This window comes from Lontra canadensis, unplaced genomic scaffold (assembly GCF_010015895.1).
Source record: "Lontra canadensis isolate GAN:19392208 unplaced genomic scaffold, GSC_riverotter_1.0 scaffold31, whole genome shotgun sequence".
Taxonomy (NCBI): domain Eukaryota; kingdom Metazoa; phylum Chordata; class Mammalia; order Carnivora; family Mustelidae; genus Lontra; species Lontra canadensis.
This window is the reverse complement of record NW_022631025.1, coordinates 14,929,452-14,948,866: the sequence shown is the minus strand read 5'-3', so window position 1 is coordinate 14,948,866 and position 19,415 is coordinate 14,929,452. Positions and strand designations below refer to the sequence as shown.

General features: G+C 36.4%; 1 protein-coding gene across 4 annotated transcripts in view; it reads left to right on the top strand.

Annotated features, from left to right (window-relative positions):
- Window positions 1–19,415, top strand: part of CARNMT1 (carnosine N-methyltransferase 1) — a 39,127-nt gene that overhangs the window by 8,146 nt on the left and 11,566 nt on the right. For all 4 annotated transcript variants that reach the window (XM_032866648.1, XM_032866651.1, XM_032866650.1 and 1 more), the window contains 4 exons: window positions 114–309; window positions 1,147–1,310; window positions 17,585–17,725; window positions 18,674–18,852. In XM_032866648.1, coding sequence (XP_032722539.1) covers window positions 114–309; window positions 1,147–1,310; window positions 17,585–17,725; window positions 18,674–18,852 — 680 coding nt within the window. The remainder of the gene's footprint in view (window positions 1–113; window positions 310–1,146; window positions 1,311–17,584; window positions 17,726–18,673; window positions 18,853–19,415) is intronic.

Sequence of the window (19,415 nt, the reverse complement as noted above, 5' to 3'; positions counted from 1 at the left end):
GGACAGTATCCCGACATTATAAGGGGGTAATTGTACAGAAAGACAACCTTAAAATAAGATTGGCCCTGGTGAGAATTCTTTTGCCAATTTAAAAAACACCTTTTATGTTTTAGCACCAGTATGCATGAGCGAGTGAACCGAACAGAAAGACAGTTTCGATCACTTCCAGATAATCAACAGAAACTACTTCCTCAGTTTCTTCTTCACTTGGACAAGATTCGGAAATGCATTGATCATAATCAAGACATACTACTGACCATTGTGAATGATTGCATACATATGTTTGAAAATAAAGAATATGGAGAAGATGTATGTGAAAGTTTGTTCTATTTTTATTTTAGGGTTTAATCTCTGCATTTTGAGGTCTTTATCTTTCTGGATTTCATTTTTATATTTTGCATGGGCCATTTGCTCTACTCAGAGAATGTTTTCACTTACATGTTCAAGTATTTGATTAGACTTTTTAGAATAGTATGCCAGAAACTGGATTTGTTCGCAGAAATTTTTTTTTCCCTAAAGTAGTAAGGTAATTGTTCGCATATTGCTGTATGATTTACATTGTGTTCTAACTGTTCTAGCATATAGAGTTAGTGACTTTAATTTTTATAACCAACATTTTAGCTGTGTAAAATTAATTTCCCTTGCTTAAATTCATTTTCAGTATCTTGTATCGATACTTATCTTTTACTTTAATAAGTTATTTTCACTTATAAATCTCAAGGGACTGACAGTAATAGAGACTGAAGTCCTTTTTTTGTATCCACAGGATGGATACAGTTGGGCCACTCCTGTGTGAGCCTCTCCATGCTGCCCCGTCAATGACCTGGAGGGACTTTCTTCCCTCTCTTAGAGAGAGAAGATGTTCCGTCTCCATAGCAGCTCAGTTCTGGTCCTCTCCTGAGTAAAGACTGCTTAATTATCTGGTGGTTTCATGATTATGGACCTTAAATCTATTGAGGGTAGAAGTGAGACCACCAAACTCTTTTCATGTAGGATCTCAAGCTGCACTTGAACCCTGGTTGAGGTGAGAGGCTAGTGATTTATCCACTAAACCATCCATATAGCCCTGTAGTAGCATGTCTGTTTGATCATATTCAAGACTGATTCCTTGGTCAGAAGCTAATTGATTTCTGTTTTTTTAAACAGGGGAATGGAAAGATTATGCCAGCATCTACATTTGACATGGATAAATTAAAATCTACACTGAAACAGTTTGTGAGAGACTGGAGTGAAACTGGGAAAGCAGAGAGGGAAGCCTGCTACCAACCAATCATTAAAGAAATTTTAAAAAATTTTCCGAAAGAAAGATGGTAAATAGTATCTTATTTTTAACCAGTTTCTTTAAGATATGTAAGCACTCAGTTTCTCTGTAAGAAATTCCACAGTCCTGATTCATGTTTGTAGTTGCTGCATGCCTGTATTTTTCCACATAAGGGTGTGTGGTGTTGTCTGTGTTCGTAGATGCTTTGTGTGAGGTTGTAGTCAATATTTTGAATACTCAGTTTAGCACTGAAGGGAAATTAATAAGGTTAGATTGAGTGTTCATTATCAATGATGTTTTATATTTGCTAATGGCAATGCAAGAAGCTGCAGACTTTGCATTTTCCTCATTATGACAAACTTGTAAGTAGATAAGGGATCTGTAGCTTAGAGCAGAGATTGTTTTTTTGTGCCATGAAAAGCCTCAGCAGTCCACTTTTCAGAATAGCATTTATAAACGAATCAAATAAAATGCATAAGATTGCAAAGAAACCAATTTTGAAGATTAGTTATCAAAATATTAAAAAGCACATTTGTGCTGGAACATGCTTTGTATCCTGTATCACATTAAATAAGATCTAGCAGCAAGTGTAATTACTGTATCTTTGAAAATACCACAGTATGTGTTATTTTGAGAATCTCAACAACTTCAAAATAACTTCAAGTTAAGTTGCATTTTATAGTGCTCATATACTCTACCTAATCACCAATTCTTAACGTTTTACATTTTGTTATTGCTTCTTCCTACTTCCTCCCTCCTTCCCCTGTTTTATGATTATGTCTAAAACCACATATATGCACAGCTATTACTTATGCCATTTGAAAGATCAGTTTGTATATATCTTTTTTTTTTTTTACCTTTTAATACTTCAGAATTCATTTCTTAAGAGCAGGATATTTTCTTACATAAAAACAGTGTATTTATCAGATTGAGAAAATTTATCTGAGATACTGTTTTCTGATCTACCGTCTATATTCAAGTTTTATAAAATTATCCTGAAAATGTTCTTTATAACACTCTTCTGTCCAGTCTAGAATCCAGCCCTGGATATTATATTACATTTCATTATAACATCTTGGTCTTTAATCTGGAACAGTTCCTTGGCCTTTCTTTGACCATGACGTTGGCGTTTTTGAAGAAGATAAGGAAGTCATTTTATGGAATATTCGTCAGTTTGAGATTATTGATGTTTCTTTCTTTCTTTCTTTCTTTCTTTCTTTTTTTTAGATTTTATTTATTTATTTGACAGAGAGAGAACACAAGTAGGCAAAGAGGCAGACGGAGAGAGGGGGGGAAGCAGGGCCCCACTGAGCAGAGAGCCCGATGTGGGGCTCGATCCCAGGACCCTGAGATCATGACCCGAGCCAAAGTCAGAGGCTTAACCGACTGAGCCATGCAGGTGCCCCTATCTGTTGTTTCTTTATGATTGGATCTGGATTATATGCCCCTTTTCAAAATAATACATAATTGATATGTAATTGATCGTTCTTCTCAGGATATCCCATTGAAAATCATACAGTGTCTGCCTTAGAGTTGTCAGCCATTGATGATTCTTGCATGAACTGGTCTGTCCTGTGCTGATTATGGAATGGTGCTTTTCTAAATTTATAATCATCAGTCAGCATTCTACTGTGTCTATAAACTATTACCTGAAAAGACAAGTGGTTCCTATTTTATTCAATGGGTTATGATCCATTACTATTGGTTTTTTATTGTCATTGCTGCCTCAGATTTAGCAAGTGGGAATCCCTTCAAGTTGGCCCCTGTGTCCTTTTACGTGGCCCAGTTCTTTTTGAGCGCTTCCTTATTTTCTGGCACAATAAGGTATTTCAATCCCATCATGTATCTTCCCTACTTTAGTTCTGGGATTGGATATTTTTCCAGGGACCTGTTTCCTTTAATGTGGAATTGTATGTAGAAACCAAGATCTGGCACTAGGCATGTTCGTTGTTACAGCTTTTGAGCCTTTCAGTAGGTAGAGAACACACACATAGACACATACTAGAAAGCATTCATTCGTACTGATTCCTTCAGTTCCAGTCCAACCCCAAAGGTTTCCTTCTTGCCTTCCCCTGTTCTTTATATCTGTCTGCCTTTTCCCACAGTGAGAGCCTGGCTTCTGACAACATCAGTACATTTACTCATTCACTCAGTCCTGTAGTACTCACATAATGGTTTCAGAATTGCTGCCTCCATATGAGAAACAAACTGCCAGCAGGTGTTTAGGATTTGCTAGCAATTATTTTTTCCCCTAAGTGAAGAGTATTCGCAAAAATATTCTTCACAAGTTACTGACATAAGCTTTGCTTCAACCCCCTATCCTCAGTGTGGTTGTGTTTTTTATTTGAAATTCAGTATATCGAGGTTTATTTTTCTGTTTGTTTTCCATTTTTAGGGTTCTGTCTTGCCCCCACACCCCATCCTTGTTCATTTAAATTTACTTTTTGAGTTGTATGCTATCAGTTATCAACTTGTGATATCCAGAAAAAGTGGTATTCCCTTCCCTGTTCCTTTAGTAGCCATCTCAACACCGTATTCTCAGTCCCACATCCCGTGTAGGTAATCAGTATCATTAATTTCTTGTTTATCCTTCTTGTTTTTCTTTTTTCTTTTTTTTAAAGATATTTAAAAAAAATTATTTATTTGACAGATAGAGATCACAAGGAGGCAGAGAGGCAGGCAGAGAGAGGAGGAAGCAGGCTCCATGCTGAGCAGAGAGCCCGATGTGGGGCTCGATCCCAGGATCGTGGGATCATGACCTGAGCCTAACCCACTGAGCCACCCAGGCACCCCTATTTTTTGTTTCTTATGTAAGCGGATACAGGTGTTTTCTTCTTAGTTACCTCCTTTTGTTTCATGCACAAAATGCAGTAGCATTCTGTGTATTTTATGTTGCACTCTGCTTTTTTCACTTAGCAATGTGTCTTAGAAATAGCTACATAGCAGTTCATGGAGATGCTCCTCAGCCTTTTTTACAGCTGTGAAGTACTTCAACCAATCTCCTGTATGTGGTTATTTAAGTAGTTGGCAGTATCTTCTATATTAATTATGTTATAAATTATGTTACAGTTAATAACCATATGCATGGGTATTTTTGTACTGTTGGAAGGGTATCTATAGTATAAATTCTTAGACACGGGATTGCTGAGTCTGAAAGGTGAATGCATATGTAGTGTGGTGTGTTAGTCACCTATTGTGTGCAACAGATTACCACAAACTTAACTGCTTAAAACAGCATACATTTATTATTTCACAGTTTCTTTGGTCAGAAGTCTGGGCATAGCATAATTGCATCCTCTGCATAGGATTTTACAGGGTTGCAGTCCAGATGTCTCCTGGGCTGTGTTCTCATCTGGAGGCTTGACTGTGGAAATACCTGTCTCCAAGCTCACTCGTGTTGTTGGCAGACTTGACTTCATTGTGTGTGTGTGTGTGGGACTGACGGCTCTGGCTTTGTTTTAACTGCCTTGGAAACCTGCCTCAGCTCCTAGAGGCCAGTTGCCATTCCTCGTCTTGTGAGCTTTCCCAAAATGGTCACTTCATCAGGCAGGCAAGGGGAGTCTTCTATAATGTGGAGTCATCGCAGGGGTGGCTGTTGGTTAGAAGCAAGTCATAGATCCCTGTGCGCACTAAAGGAAGGGGATTATAAAAAGGCGTGAACACCGGTAGGTGGGGGCCACTTCCGGGCCTGTGTCAGTTATTGCCGCATATGCCTGTAAGGGTTGTACTGTTTTGCCTTCTTGCCGGCTATTTATGAAAGTGCCTGTTTACTCACAGCTTTGCCAGGTACCGTACTACCTAGCTTTTGAACTTTTGCCAGCCTAATGGGTGGAGAAACGTATCTTGGCCTACTTCTCATTTGCACTTCTTATTATGAATGAAATTGAATATCTTCATATGTTTAAGGGCCATTTTATACTGTGTTTTGAGAACTACATACATATTCCTGTTTTCCCCCTCATTTAAAAATGTTGAGGTGCGGGGTGCCTGGGTGGTTCAGTCATCTATCTGCCTTCAGCTCAGGTCATGATCCAGGGTCCTGGGAGTGAATCCTGCATGGGGCTCCCTGCTTCTCCCTCTCCCTGCCACTCCCCCTGCTTGTAAAGGTCACTTGCGCACGCACACACTCTCTCTCTCACTCTCTGACAAATAAATAAAATCTTTAAAAAATACATAAATAAAGTTGAGGTAAAATGCATAGAGCAAAAGTGATGGTTTTAAAGTAAACAATTTGATGGTATTTAGTAGATGCATAGTATTGTGTATCCATCATCCCTACAGAGTTTGAAAACATTTGCATGAACCCAGAATAAATCCCATACCCATTAGGTAGTTATCTTCCATTCTCCTTACCCCACCCCCGACCTCTGTCAGCAGTTTAACTATGAGGTGCATAGATGTGTTTTTCTTTGAGTTTATCCTGCTTGATGTTTGTTTTACTTTGGAAGGTTTGGGTAGGTAAGTATCACCAAATCAAAGATTGTTTGCTCTTATTTTTTTTTTTTCTTCTGGGACTTGAGTTGCTTGTATGTGAAACTGCTTGACAATGTCTCTCAGGTGTCAGATGACTCTTTTCTCATTAACTCTTTATATTTTAGTTTGGATAATTTCTATTGACCTTACTTGAATTTTACTGATTGTTTATTATCTCAGTCTATTGATAAACTCATTGAAAGACTTAACTCTGCTGCCAAATAAAAAAAAAAATGTCTAGGGCTTCCATATATACATACATTTTTGTGTGTGTTCTCTCTGTGCTCACATTTCCTATTTGTGTGTGTGATCGACCTTTTCTCCTTGATGCTTTAATGTATTTTTTATGGTTAGTTTCAAATCCCTGTCTGATAATTCCAACATATGTGCTTTTTGTGGGTCAGTTCTGATGATGGTTTCCTTTCATATCAGTGGGTTACATTTTTTTTTTTTAAGATTTTTATTTATTTATTTGACAGACAGAGATCACAAGTAGGCAGAGAGGCAGACAGAGAGAGAGGAAGGGAAGCAGGCTCCCCGCCGAGCAGAGAGCCTGACGCAGGGCTTGATCCCAGGACCCCGGGATCATGACCTGAGCGGAAAGCAGAGGCTTTAACCCACTGAGCCACCCAGGCACCCCAGTGGGTTACATTTTTGTTCTGGTTGGCATGTCTCTTTTTTTGTTGAATGCCAGATGATGTATGTAAAAGAATACAGAAATTGAAGTAAATAATAATGACAACTAGGGAAAAGGCATTCTCCTTTTGCAAGCTGTGAGCTTGGAGGGGTAAGTGAAACTTGTGTTTTTAATTTTTAATATGATTACATATATTAGTTGCTTCAATCACTTAAGAAAAAATAGTCTATAAACCTTTCATCTAGAAATATGGCAGTGTAACAATTGTTGCTTTTTAGAAAATGAAGTAGTTTCTAAGTTTTCCTCTGCATCTCACCATTTACTTCTTGTACATTGATTTTAGTATCTTTCCTGTGGTAGACTAATAGAAAGATCTTCGCAACGTTAAGAAACAGACTCTCAGGCATGAAAATATAGTTACTTCTTCAGTAGTAAATGAACTGCTGTGTCAACAGGAAACCTTTGGTGTATTGGAATTACCCTCTGCAAAGTATAGGATTTGGACTTTTGTATCATTTAGCTGGCCTTTAACAGGTAATGGCTGCTAGTCCACCTGGTTTGGACCTCTGCATGGGAATGCCATGTAGATTATCTGTAGCTGGGTGCCATGAAAATCACCCACTGTTTTTTAACTTGTGGCCAGTACATTTTTCACATGCTCTGCTATAGTTACCTGCTGAACACACAGGTGATGGGATAATAGATTCATTATAGACTTGCGATTCCTGTGTCACCTAAAACTTTCATTATTTTCATTCCATTGTTGATGACAATTGTGACACTTCACTGATCTTTCTTTCTTTCTTTTTTAAGATTTTATTTATTTGACAGATAGAGAGAGAGCACAAGCCAGGGAAGCAGGAGAGGGAGAAGGCGGCTCCTTGCTGAGCAGGGAGCCCAATACGGGGCTCAGTCCCAGGACCCTGGGATCATGACGTGAGCTGAAGGCAGACACTTAACTGACTGAGCCATCCAGGGGCCTCTCACTGATGATCAGTTCTAAAAATAATAATTCTTCAATCTGATTTATAGTGTCCTGAGTCTGAGACCCAGAAATAACTCAGGTAGTGAGTGACATTGAGAGCACAGGTAAAATTATTATTCCAGCCATGTTATCACTCAAAAAAAAAAAAAAAACAAAACCGAAAAACCAGTGCTTCCATTGCTTGTTTCTACATGTCCAAATATCTGATGTACAAGATTCAGAAGTAAAGTGGTAATAATAATTCACTGACTTTTTTAAAAAAGAGAAAATTTAGGAAGTTTCTAATGACATGTTTTTCTGGAAAGAAGTTTATTCATAGGCTTCAAAGCTAGGCACATTTCAAATACTTCAGCTACTAGAAATGCTTGAGATATTATTAGTGTCCACAGACTTGTTAACGAATTTTGTGATTCCCAGTTTTATCAGTGAAGCTACAGTATGCTTGGGTTTCCTAATTTCTTATAACACTGACTCTTTTATGCTTTTTGTCGTCTTTATTATATTTGGATTGAAGATGATTTGTCAGAGATGAAATTGTGTGGTCTTTGTGATCTTTGACCCTTTTTTTTTTTTCCATATATTGATTCTTTGTTGGATATGTGATTTGCAAATATTTTCTCCAGTTATATAGGTTGTCTTTTTACTTTCTTGATGTCCATTGATGTATAAAATTGTATAATTTTGATGAAGCCCAATTAATCTATTTTTTCTTCTGGTGCTAGTGTTTTTCAAACTAGTGTTTTTCAAATTTGGTGTCATGAAGATTTTCCCCAGTACTTTCTTCTAAGAGTTTTATAGTTTTAATTCTTAAGTTTATATCTTTGATCCATTTTGAGCTCATTTTGTATGTGGTATATTTTTTTACATAGAGATAACTGGTTTTCCCAGCACCATTTTTTAGACTGTCCTTTCCCCATTGAATAGTCTTGGTACTATTGTTGAAAATCAATTGGCTATACATGTGAGGGTTTATTTCTGGGCTCTTTATTCTATTGGTCTGTACGTTGCCCCTTACAGCAATTCCATAATATTTTAATTTCTGTAGCTTTGTAAGTTTTGAAGTCAAGAAGCGTTAGTCCTTCAGTTTATTCTTTTTCAAGATAGTTTTGGCTATTTGGGCCCCCTTGCAATTCCATATGAATTTCAGAATGAACTTTTTCATTTTTGTGAAAAGGCTATTGGAGTTTTATTAGGCATGATGTTAACTGAGTAGCTTGGTTTGGATAGTATTGATATCTTAACAATGTTAAATCTTCCTGTCCGTGAACACAGAATGTCTATTTCGATCTTTAATTTCTTTCACCACTGTTTTGTAGTTTTCAGTGTACAAGTCTTTCTTGACCTTGGTCAGATTTATTCCTAAAGTATTTAGTTCTTTTAGATGTTACTGTAAACGGAATTGCTTTCCTAATTTCCTTTTGGATTATTCACTGCTGTTGTATAGAAACACATTTTTTAATGTCTTGATTGTGTAACCCTGCTGCTTTGCTTAATTTATTAGCTGGAGGGGCTTTCTTGTGGATTCTTGGCAGTTTTCTACATACAGATTCATAGCATCTGGGATTGAGATGGTTTACCTCTTCTTTACCCCTTCAATACGTCTGGCCAGAACTTGTAATACAGTGTTGAATACCAGTGGTGAAAGGGGGCATCCTTACCATGTTCTGGGTGTTAGAGGGAAAACTTTCGTTTTTTCACTGTTGAGTGTGACGTTACCTGTAAGTTTTTCTTAAATACCCCTTATCGTGTTAAGGAATTTGGGGTGCCTGGGTGGCTCAGTCGTTAAGCATCTGCCTTCAGCTCAGGTCATGATCGCAGGGTCCTAGGATCCAGCCCAGCATCATGCTCCCTGCTCAGTGGGAAGCCTGCTCCTTCCTCTCCCAGTCCCCTTACTTGTGTTTCTTCTCTGACTGTGTCTCTGTCAAATAAATACAAATCTTAAAAAAAAAAAAAAAAAATTTCCCTCTGTTTCTAGTGTCATGAGCATTTTTATCAATAAAAGAAAACGTCTTTTCTGTGTCAAGTGAAATGATCATGTTTCTTTCCTTTGTTCGATTAATGTGATATATTACATTGATTGACTTTCTTTTTTTGAACCACCCTTGCATTCCTTGCATAAATTCCGTTCAGTCATGGTGAATAATCCTTTTAATGTGTTGTTGGATTCAATCTGCTAATATTTTGTTGAGGATTTTTACACCTGTATAAAGGGTATTATTAATCTGTTCTCTTTTTCTTTTGTGAAACTTCTTGTGAATTTTCTTTTCCTGGGATGTTATCTGATTTTAGGATAATGTTGGCCTCATAGAATGAGTTATAGGAAGTGTTCTTTAATTTTTGGGGAGTTTGAGAAGAATTGGTGTTCATTCATCATTAAATAGTTAATAGAATTTACCTCTAAAACCATCTGGTCGGGACTTTTCTTTGTTGGGAGACATCTTTGTCTCTTTAACGATGGGATATTGAGGTGGAAATGTTAAAATACGCTTTTAACTTTTCTTTAGGATATGAGGCCTTCCTCAATAATGCTTCTTTTGAAAACTGTAGGCTTTAGTTGGAGTGAATAGCTAAAAATCACACAGTTTTTAAAGGCTCCCTGTGTTTACTTTAATGAATGCTACAGGTTAGTCTTTTTATCAGTAGTCCTACATTAAATATTTTACAACTGCTAGAATTATAATTATTATGAATTTTTATAAATGTTGATATATTGTGGGATGTTATTATATTGTAGGATGTTACAGTCTTAAAATTTCTAGTTGCTACTCTTTGTCAATGTATATATTCAGTGCTGTACTCTAAAAATAATAGGATAGTTGAATAGCTGCTGTAAACATAAAGTCCAGCTCTTTCTCAAAATTCAAACTATTTCTGTTTCTGAAAAGTAGGTTAAGAAGTAAGACATTATGATTGGAATGTATAAAAGTTTGCATGTGTTTGGAGGGCTGAATGCCAAATGCTTATGTTAGCTTTACTTCTACCGCCTTCAGCATGACTTTGTTCCTATGTGTTGACTTGTGATCATTGAATCATGTATACTACCGTGGTGTCCAAACAGCATTACAATGTCCTCTGTACCGAAGGGCATGCAAGCTATTGTTAAAGTACTTAGTGAACTGACACAGAGTATTGTTTTACTGTTATCTAGCTACTATTTTATTATTATTGTTACTAACAGATAGAATGTGGACTGGTGAAGAAGGAATTAACTCTTAATGAATGTAATAGGTTATTTTATTTTACTTAATTTTTTTGAAAACATTTTTATTTATTTGACAAGAGAGCAAGCACAAGCAGGGGATGTGGCAGAGGGAGAGGGAGAAGCAGGCTCCTTGCCAAGCGAGGAGCCCCATGTGGGAGTTAATCCCAAGACCTTGGGATCATGACCTGAGCTGAAGGCAGATGTTAATCGACTGAGCCACCTAGGCGCCCCTAGGTTATTTTAAAATTAAAACAAAATTAATTTTTTTGATTAGGTAAAGCACATCACAGTGTTGAAAATTTTTAATATATTTTTAAAGATTTTATTTATTTATTTGACAGAGAGATCACAAGTAGGCAGAGAGGCAGGCGGGGAGAGAGGAGGAAGCAGGCTCCCTGCTGAGCAGAGAGCCCGATGTGGGGCTCGATCCCAGGACCCTGAGATCATGACCTGAGCCGAAGACAGAGGCTTAACCAACTGAGCCACCCAGGCACCCCCACAGTGTTGCAAATTTTTAAAACTTCACAAGATTTAAAGTTGCTTTCCTAAAACTGTTACTCGGTTACCCATTTCCCTTCCATGAAAATAATCAATATTATAAGAGTAGACAGGCAGATAAACTTTAAATGAAGTGTGCCAAGATATCTGTCAAACTGTTTTTTGTGTGTGCTATTCTTGGACACAATGGAAAAATTTCATTATCTCTTCCTATGTCATTTGTTTTGCTTTTTAAATTTATACTGGTTTCCTTATAGTTGATAGGATGAGCTTTCAAAAAACTTTAAAACAATAAAACTAATGAAACAGTAAAGTCCGTGTCCATGTTAAATAATTTTGCCATAAAGAAGTAAACCTCTAGTCCTGAAAAAGGGACATTAATTACAGCCCTTCAGCATCCAAATTGATTTTTAGGAAAATCCTGGTCAACTTTGAGTCTCAGATAAGTTTCCAGGATCCTGTTTATGCCCCAGTAAAGCATACGGGAATTTGATATCTTTACACTTGGCTGGTTTTGATCGACATTTATGTCAGCTTGTGTGTGTTTTTTGTTTTTTGTTTTTCATTTTGAAATTTCAGTGAAGGCCTTTTCTAACTGAGCTGTCTATAAAAGAAAGAATCCTTAAATATGTGTAGAAGTAACTATACCTGTGAGCATTAAAGTATTTTTTCCTGTGAAAACACACTTGTCTTATTAGTTGGTCCAATTTGTCTCTTTTCAGAGTTTTACTTTATTCTGCTTTTTAGTTTTCTTAAATAGGCTCCACGCCCAGTGTGGGGCTTGAACTCATGACGCTGAGATAGAGAATTGGAAGATCTACTGACTGGGCCACCCACACCCATGCGTCCCCTACTTAGAGTTTTTAAGTGCCTTAGTTTGCAAGCACAAGTGGCTTTGAAGCCACAGATTGACATCTGTATTGCGGTCTACTGGCTAATTAAGGAAATGCTATTTTAATTGTGCTGAATGCCAACCATTTTGGTAGTTACTAGCCTCTGGTCTGTTTTGGTTTTAAATAGATTAGGACTGTACTTTAGTGAGCAGTTCATTGAAATTAGCAGTATAATTTTTCTTGAAGGATGAGCTCAAAGTTTAAACCTTTTTCTCAAATATGAACATACGCACACTAGCTTTTCATTTGATGGCCTGAACAGTATGTATTGAGAGTTTCACTTTTTCAAGTGACTAATCGTGTTATCATTTGAATTTTAAAATTTTGTGCTATAAAGTTTATAGTTTGCTAAGGAAGGAGATTCTTAAGCTTGAGTCCCACCTGAAATGAAATCACAGCCGTGTAGAACCATATTCTCTTGTGAATCCTGAAAACTGTTGGGACTATATTTTTATATTGTAATTTCATTAACCCACCCCATTTTAGAAGAAAATGAAGTGATACTTTGTGTGTAGGAGAAAAATCGATCGTGTCTTTGCATTTCACTCCAAAAATGAAACAGATACACGGTTGGCCAGTTGAATATAGTTCTTCTTTCATATAGTTGGACATTAGGAAACTAATGGTAAGCTTTATGGTATGCTTTAAAGAAGCAATATGGTAAGCTTTAAAGAAGCATTTTTTGTCTACCTACATTAAAGAATATAAATCGTAATTTATGAAAGAATTCTTTTAGCTAAAAGAGACCATTTAAATAGAGAAAATGGAGGAAATGTAGACTGCCAAGTAATGCAAGAATAGAGACTGAAAATTTAGATTTATCCCTCATCCTGAAAGCCCTCTTAGCCCAAAACAAATATTTATTTCAGATCTTTCAAACAAAATCTAAAGCTCTTAAAGTTCAGGATTTCAAGTGCTTATAAATCTAGAGTAATAACTCAGTGGAAAAATAGTGTAACTAGACAGTTCACATAAAAAGAAATACCAGATCCTCAATCTCATAAGAATATGTAAATGTGAAAACCACACTAAGATGCCATTTTTCACTTCTTACATTGCAAAGTTTAAAAGTTATATAACTTAAGGTATGAGGAAACATAGCTTGCTGAAGGAAGAATAAATCAGTAAAATCTTTTGGAAGGCAACTTGGTAATAGCTGACAAAATTTAAATGCGTATCTTTTGACTCTTGGAATTCATTTTGCGGAAGCTTTCTATGATTCCTGCATTTGGAAGATCATTTATGCCAAAGATTTTAACATTATAATAACAAAAGATTGGGAAAAAATCTAAATGTCCTTAATTAGAGGATTTGGAGACTGTATGGTATAGTCATGTAGTGGAATATTGATTCAGTCATAAAACAGATAAGGAAGCTTTGTGTACAAATAGGAAAGATGTTCAAGATGCATTAAATCAGGGATAGCCAACGTTTTCTTAAAGGGCCAGCCAGCAAATATTTTGGCTGTTCAGGCAGAGTAGTCTCTGGTTACAACCCTCTGTTGTTGTGGGACACAGCCATAGACAATTTGGGTATGTGCATGAATATATTCCAATAAAGCCTTATTTACAAAAATAGGTCCCTGGCCTGTGAGTCATAGAAAAAACTTGGTATGTAAACTGTAGCAGAGGTATGACGTGCTGAAATTATTGAGAAGTGAGTCCAAGCTTTGCCTGGGATATTTGGGGAAAACATCATAGATAAAGTGATAATTTAAACTGAGTTTCTGTGAGTGTATAGGAGTCTAAAGATTAAGGAATTGGTGAGAAGTTGTTTGATGATGGGGGTGCTTTGTTGAGAGTTAATTAAGAGGTAAACTGGGATATTTTTGAAGGGACTAGGCACTAATGGTATTTCTAACCCATTTTCTACCTTTTTAAGGACAATTTTTATTTATTTATTTGAAAGAGAGCATGAGCAGGGTGGAGAGGCAGAGGGAGAAGGAGAAGCAGGCTCCGGGTTGAGCAGGGAGCCCGATGTATGGCTCCATCCCAGACCCCCAGGGTCAAGATCTGAGCCAAAGGCAGACACTTAACAGACTGAGCCACCCAGGCAACCCCCCCCCCATTCACTACTTTGAATAAAAAATATTTAAACACCTAGCTCTGTTAATCCTTGAAATTTTGCCATACTTCATTCAGTGTTTGGTTTTGTTTTTGTGAGGTTTTTTTGATAAAATTTTAAAAGAAATATTAGATACAATTTAAACCGTGACCTGTAAAACACGCTGAGTATATTCTCTTTTTCCAGAGATAACAACTAATACGAAGTTGTTACTCTTAACTTTACCTTCCTATAATAACTACATGTTTATATACCTTGAAACAAAACATTTTATTGTTTTTTATATTGTAAAAATTAATAGAATGGTTGTGGTATCATTTCACAATTGACTTTTGCTCAGAATTGTGTTTTTACTATTTCCCTGTGTGGATCAGCACTGGTCGACAGAAATATAATGCAAGCCATATATGTTATTTTAAATTTTCTCATAGTCACAGGTGAAATTAATAATAGACTTTAATAACCCAGTGTATCTGAAATACTATTTCAGTATAAAGTCAGTATGTGACATTATTAAGAAGGTATTTTACATTCCCTTTTTATACTGAAATCTGTCATTTGTTTTGCCCTCATATCACATTAGACTGGTCACATTTTACACGTTCAGTAGCCATAAGTGGTGAGTGGCTTTTCCTGTATTGAACAGAGAACTGCTGGGACTTGGATAGAACTGAACACACGGAGGGCTTGAAAGTGTGCACACGCCGAACTGCCAGGGGTCAGCTAAGTGTCAGCATGTTGACTCCAGAGAGAGTATTTTGTGTGTTGGAACTCCATCTGCAGTGAAAAAACCATTCCATGTCCAATAAAAGAAGCCTCTCTCAGGAACATTTCCTGCTGGTAATCTTTGGAGCACAGAATGGTGATACCAGCCTGGCCCACGTTCTCTAGATACACAGGAGCTCCACGTTCTGTCCATTTAGGTGTACTCTCTTCCTTCTTGCTTATCTGGAATAAACTGTCGAAATTGTTCCTGCTGTTATCAGGGATGACACATTTGTAGTTCACATTCTCCATATTTGGACCTTAATAACTAGGTAAACTTTTTGCTTACTTATTTTTGCTAAGAATCTCCAGTGGCACCATTGGGCCCCATATTATATGCCTCTATTCCTGGTTTTCTAAGGTTTAGCCAAGTGTACAGTCCCATCACACTAAAGGTCTATCTGTAGACTTTATTTCCCTTATTTTCCACAGAAATACCTTCGTAGAAATGCCCTAGAGTTAACATGCAGTCATAGCAGAAACTGTCTATTAAAATGCTTTAGTTTTATACACACTATAATTAGAGGGATTTTCCATTATGCTGTTACTATCCCTCAGAAATGACTTAATGAAAAAAAGTCCAAGAACAAAAACATAGGAAAAAATTCTCTCCATCTTGCTCATTCATTGCTTGAGTTTTTCTTTTTTTTTTTTTCCAGTACTGTGGCGTTTGTTTTAATGTGTCTCCTTTTGTATGTCCACAGAAATCCTTTGTCATAATGTAGGTGATAGATCATAATCTTTGTTAACTCTTACTAATCAAGGGCTTTGACACAGTCTGCCTTCTTCAGCTTGATGACAGCGTTTTAATAGCAGTTGTATACAGCGCTTTCCTCCACAAGGTGGGGGTAGAGAGTTCTCTGGGCCTGTTTAGGTACAGAGAATTTGACATTGGTAGTCATCAAGTTAACTTTCCATAAGTTGACAAAAAAAATTTGTCAGTACCAATATTAACACAACTTTGCCTTAGGGTTAGCATGATTTCAAAATTCTTGTTCTACTCAGCTCATCAGCCATCCAAACATTGTTAGTGATTATATTTTGTAACGATTTAAGTACTCTATGAGTTTACTTCTAAATCCATTTGCTCTTGTTACATTACTTTGCTCCCCACCCTTTTTTAATCTAAGGGGAACACAGCCACATGCAAATAATGCATGTTTTGATTGGGCAAATGGGAACTGAGAAAAGAAAAGAGGTAATTCTGGGAGAGTATGGGTTTTGGTGGGTATGATAGGGAGTAGAAGAGAGAGGCCCCGGGTGGGGTGCCACAGTGGCAGGTCTGTCATACAAAGGGTGGCATAGAGTGTGGCCAGTCGCTTTTCAAATTTGAATACTAAAATTATGTATATGCTTTATATACTTGTTAGATAAATGGTACAGGTAGGTCTAAACCACATGGGAGGATGTTACCCATTCTCTTCATGAGAAATTTAATCAAGTCAGTCAATTAAAAATTAAAGTGTTCACACACAAATGTTGTAATCTGAAATGAGAAGAAAGCATTTGACATGGCTGGTTGGCTTCAGTTTCCTCATGTCAAGTGTTAAAGAATGTCTCCTAATCATAATGAGCCTATTTGTCAGAAGTCGCTTTTAACAAATTTTGGGTTATGTCTTACTGTATATATAAAATTCAACAATAAAATTAAATAGAATTTGTGAAGGTTTTTATTCAAATAACACGTAATTCAGATGGATGACCTGGGACAAATTCCCATGTTACTGTATTTATAGACTCAATTTTCAAAAGCCCCTTAGTTCTGGTTGTTTCTTCATTTCAGAGTGGGAAAAGGCAGAGGTTTACTGTATGGGCCACTAGTAAAAAGCCCTGTTGCTGTTTGGAGCACACCAAACTTAAAGGCCATATAGTATAAAGATTAAAAAGAGAATGACACATGGGAAGGTTTGGAAATTGTTTATGATTTATGAGTTAAATTTGGAGAATGCAGATAATAGTGAAAATTTTTTTAATTGACATGATAACAGCTGATTATGCACATTTGCCTTTGGTTTCTATAAGAATTCCATTTTGGTTTCCTTAAGATTATATTGATTGGCTGGAATTTCTGAGAAAGTCCCTTGCTTTGCTAAGGCTTTTTAGCTATTTGAAAATGGATGGTGGATCTTACAGTGAAGAGAATTTGTTTCTGTAGTATGATACTAATAAGTGAGAGCAGTTGGGTTGTGAGTCTGTGGTTTGGTGTGATGTACTTGCCATTATTTATGCTCGGTTAGAAGGCAATTCCTCATTTTCCCCTTGAGAATACCTTCTTTCCAAATTCTTTTGCCAGCTAAAATATACAGGATCTTAAAGCTGTAACAAACCCATATAAGGAATTACGTATATTTCATCTATTTAATCACACAAACTACTGTATTAGTTATAGAATTTAGAAATAACGTTTTGTTTCACTGTCTTATGATAAAATAATTTTGTTCAATCTTTGTGTGTATTGGGTTCCCTTTGGGATAATTTGTCTTCTTGAGATAGTTTTTCAAGTGACAGCTATGATAGGAGTATGAGTGTCTTCATAAGTCTTTAGATATAAGGCGACTCCTTTTTTTCCCTGAAAAGTATTTAGGGCATAAAACTCTCATCCGATATTTAAACATATGATAATTCCTCCTACCCTTATTTTTCATTTATATTTAGAAGTATTTCTTAGTTTTAAAAAGTCAATTTTGAGTGAGCTTATTCTTACTGAATATCTAAGTTTCTAGTTGTTAATGTGGATTTTGCCTTTTTTTTTTTTTTTTTTTTTTTCCTTTGAGGGGTTGGACATAATTGCCTTATTTCATTTCAGGGATCCTTCTAAAGTAAATATTCTGGTACCTGGTGCTGGACTAGGAAGACTGGCCTGGGAAGTAGCTATGCTAGGTTATGCTTGTCAAGGAAATGAATGGAGTTTTTTTATGCTCTTTTCTTCCAACTTTGTACTCAACAGGTATTTAATTTACTTTTTGCTGGAAATAGTAATTTCTCAGAATCAGATTGACTTACCTATTTTTGAACAATTCTGAATTTGAAGATAAATACATAGTGTTTAATTATATGTATCATAAGTGTTTCTTAAATTAAAATCAAGTTGCTTATACAAATTACCACTCTTTAATTAGTTCTTAGTTAACACAATGTTGAAATGGGATGGGTAAGTGACTTTTTTAGAAAATCATGGGACACCCCACGAAACTGAAATGCTCCCTGTGCAGAATTTCAAGACTTTGGATGATCCAAGAAGGAATATTTTCTCATTGTTCCTTAAACTTCTTCACCCCTTTGTTTCTTTAGTGGAGTAAGGTCAGTGTAGCAGTCGTAACTTTTTCCCATAATCAAATTCTGATAGGACGGCCATGTATGCTCATACGACTGAGTTGGAAACATCTCTTAGAATTTTTGTGGCCTCTTTTAGAAAACAGTGGAAAAGAGTTGTTATTTTTAAAGCCAGAAGAGGGGCATTGAAAAAAAATAACTACCTGCCTTGTTTAAATAATATGTTGTCCAGTATGGGTTAGGGAATGGTGAGAAGATAAAATGGAGAGAATTAGAATAGTTGGGTAGCAAACAAAACCCATACCACTTGTTTGAGAAAAGGTTGGCCTGTTTTTTACTTGAGTTTGAGGTTTGGAAATACATTTTTTAAAATGTGAATGAACAACACATTTATATCTCTGAATTTACTTTAATTTTTTTTCCTGTCTTTTAATTCACTATTGGTTACTCATCTACATCTGTATGTGCATTTTCAGATAATTGGTTGGGGTATAGTGGTAACACCTTACGTATTAATGAATTATATAAGTAAATCTTCAATCAGGTTATATTTTAGTATTTAAAGTAGACTTTCTTGGTAAAATATTTAGTTAACACTGAATTTTGTGCTCATATTTTGCAGATGTTCTGAAGTTAATAAATATAAGCTTTATCCCTGGATCCATCAGTTTAGCAATAACCGAAGGTCAGCTGATCAGATTCGACCTATCTTTTTCCCTGATGTTGATCCCCACAGTCTTCCTCCTGGTTCTAATTTTTCTATGACAGCAGGAGATTTTCAGGAGATCTACTCAGAATGCAGTAAGTCCAAAACAAGCATTTCAAAGTTTTTGTACTTTAGTCTAAATTTAATGAGCTGATTTTATACTAAGTCAAAGTATTGGTCATTCATTGACAAGTTAGGATATTTTCAAAGTCCTATATAAGGAAATGATGGGAAATACAAAATACAAGATCCCACCATTAAGAAATATAGACTCTGCTGTCTATTAATATAAGACAACACGTGAAAAAAGTTCATGAATAATGAATACAGTAAAGGTAAAAGATTAGTGTGGGAAAGGAGACTTTTGTAGAGTGAAGGCTGTAACTTCAAGAATAGGGAGGCAGGGGTACCTGGGGGGCTCAGTCGGTTAAGTGTCTGCCTTTGACTCAGGTCACTCTTCCATGATCCTGGGATCAAGTCCCGCATTGGGCCCCCTGCTCAGCTGAGAGCCTGCTTCTCCCTCTCCCTCTGCTGTTCCCCTTGCTTGTGCGCACTTGCTTTCTTCTCTCTGTCAAATAAATAAAAATGTAAAAAAAAAAAAGGGAAGGCAGAGGTAGGAAGATATAAATGAATAAGGTAATTAGGGATGGTGGGACAG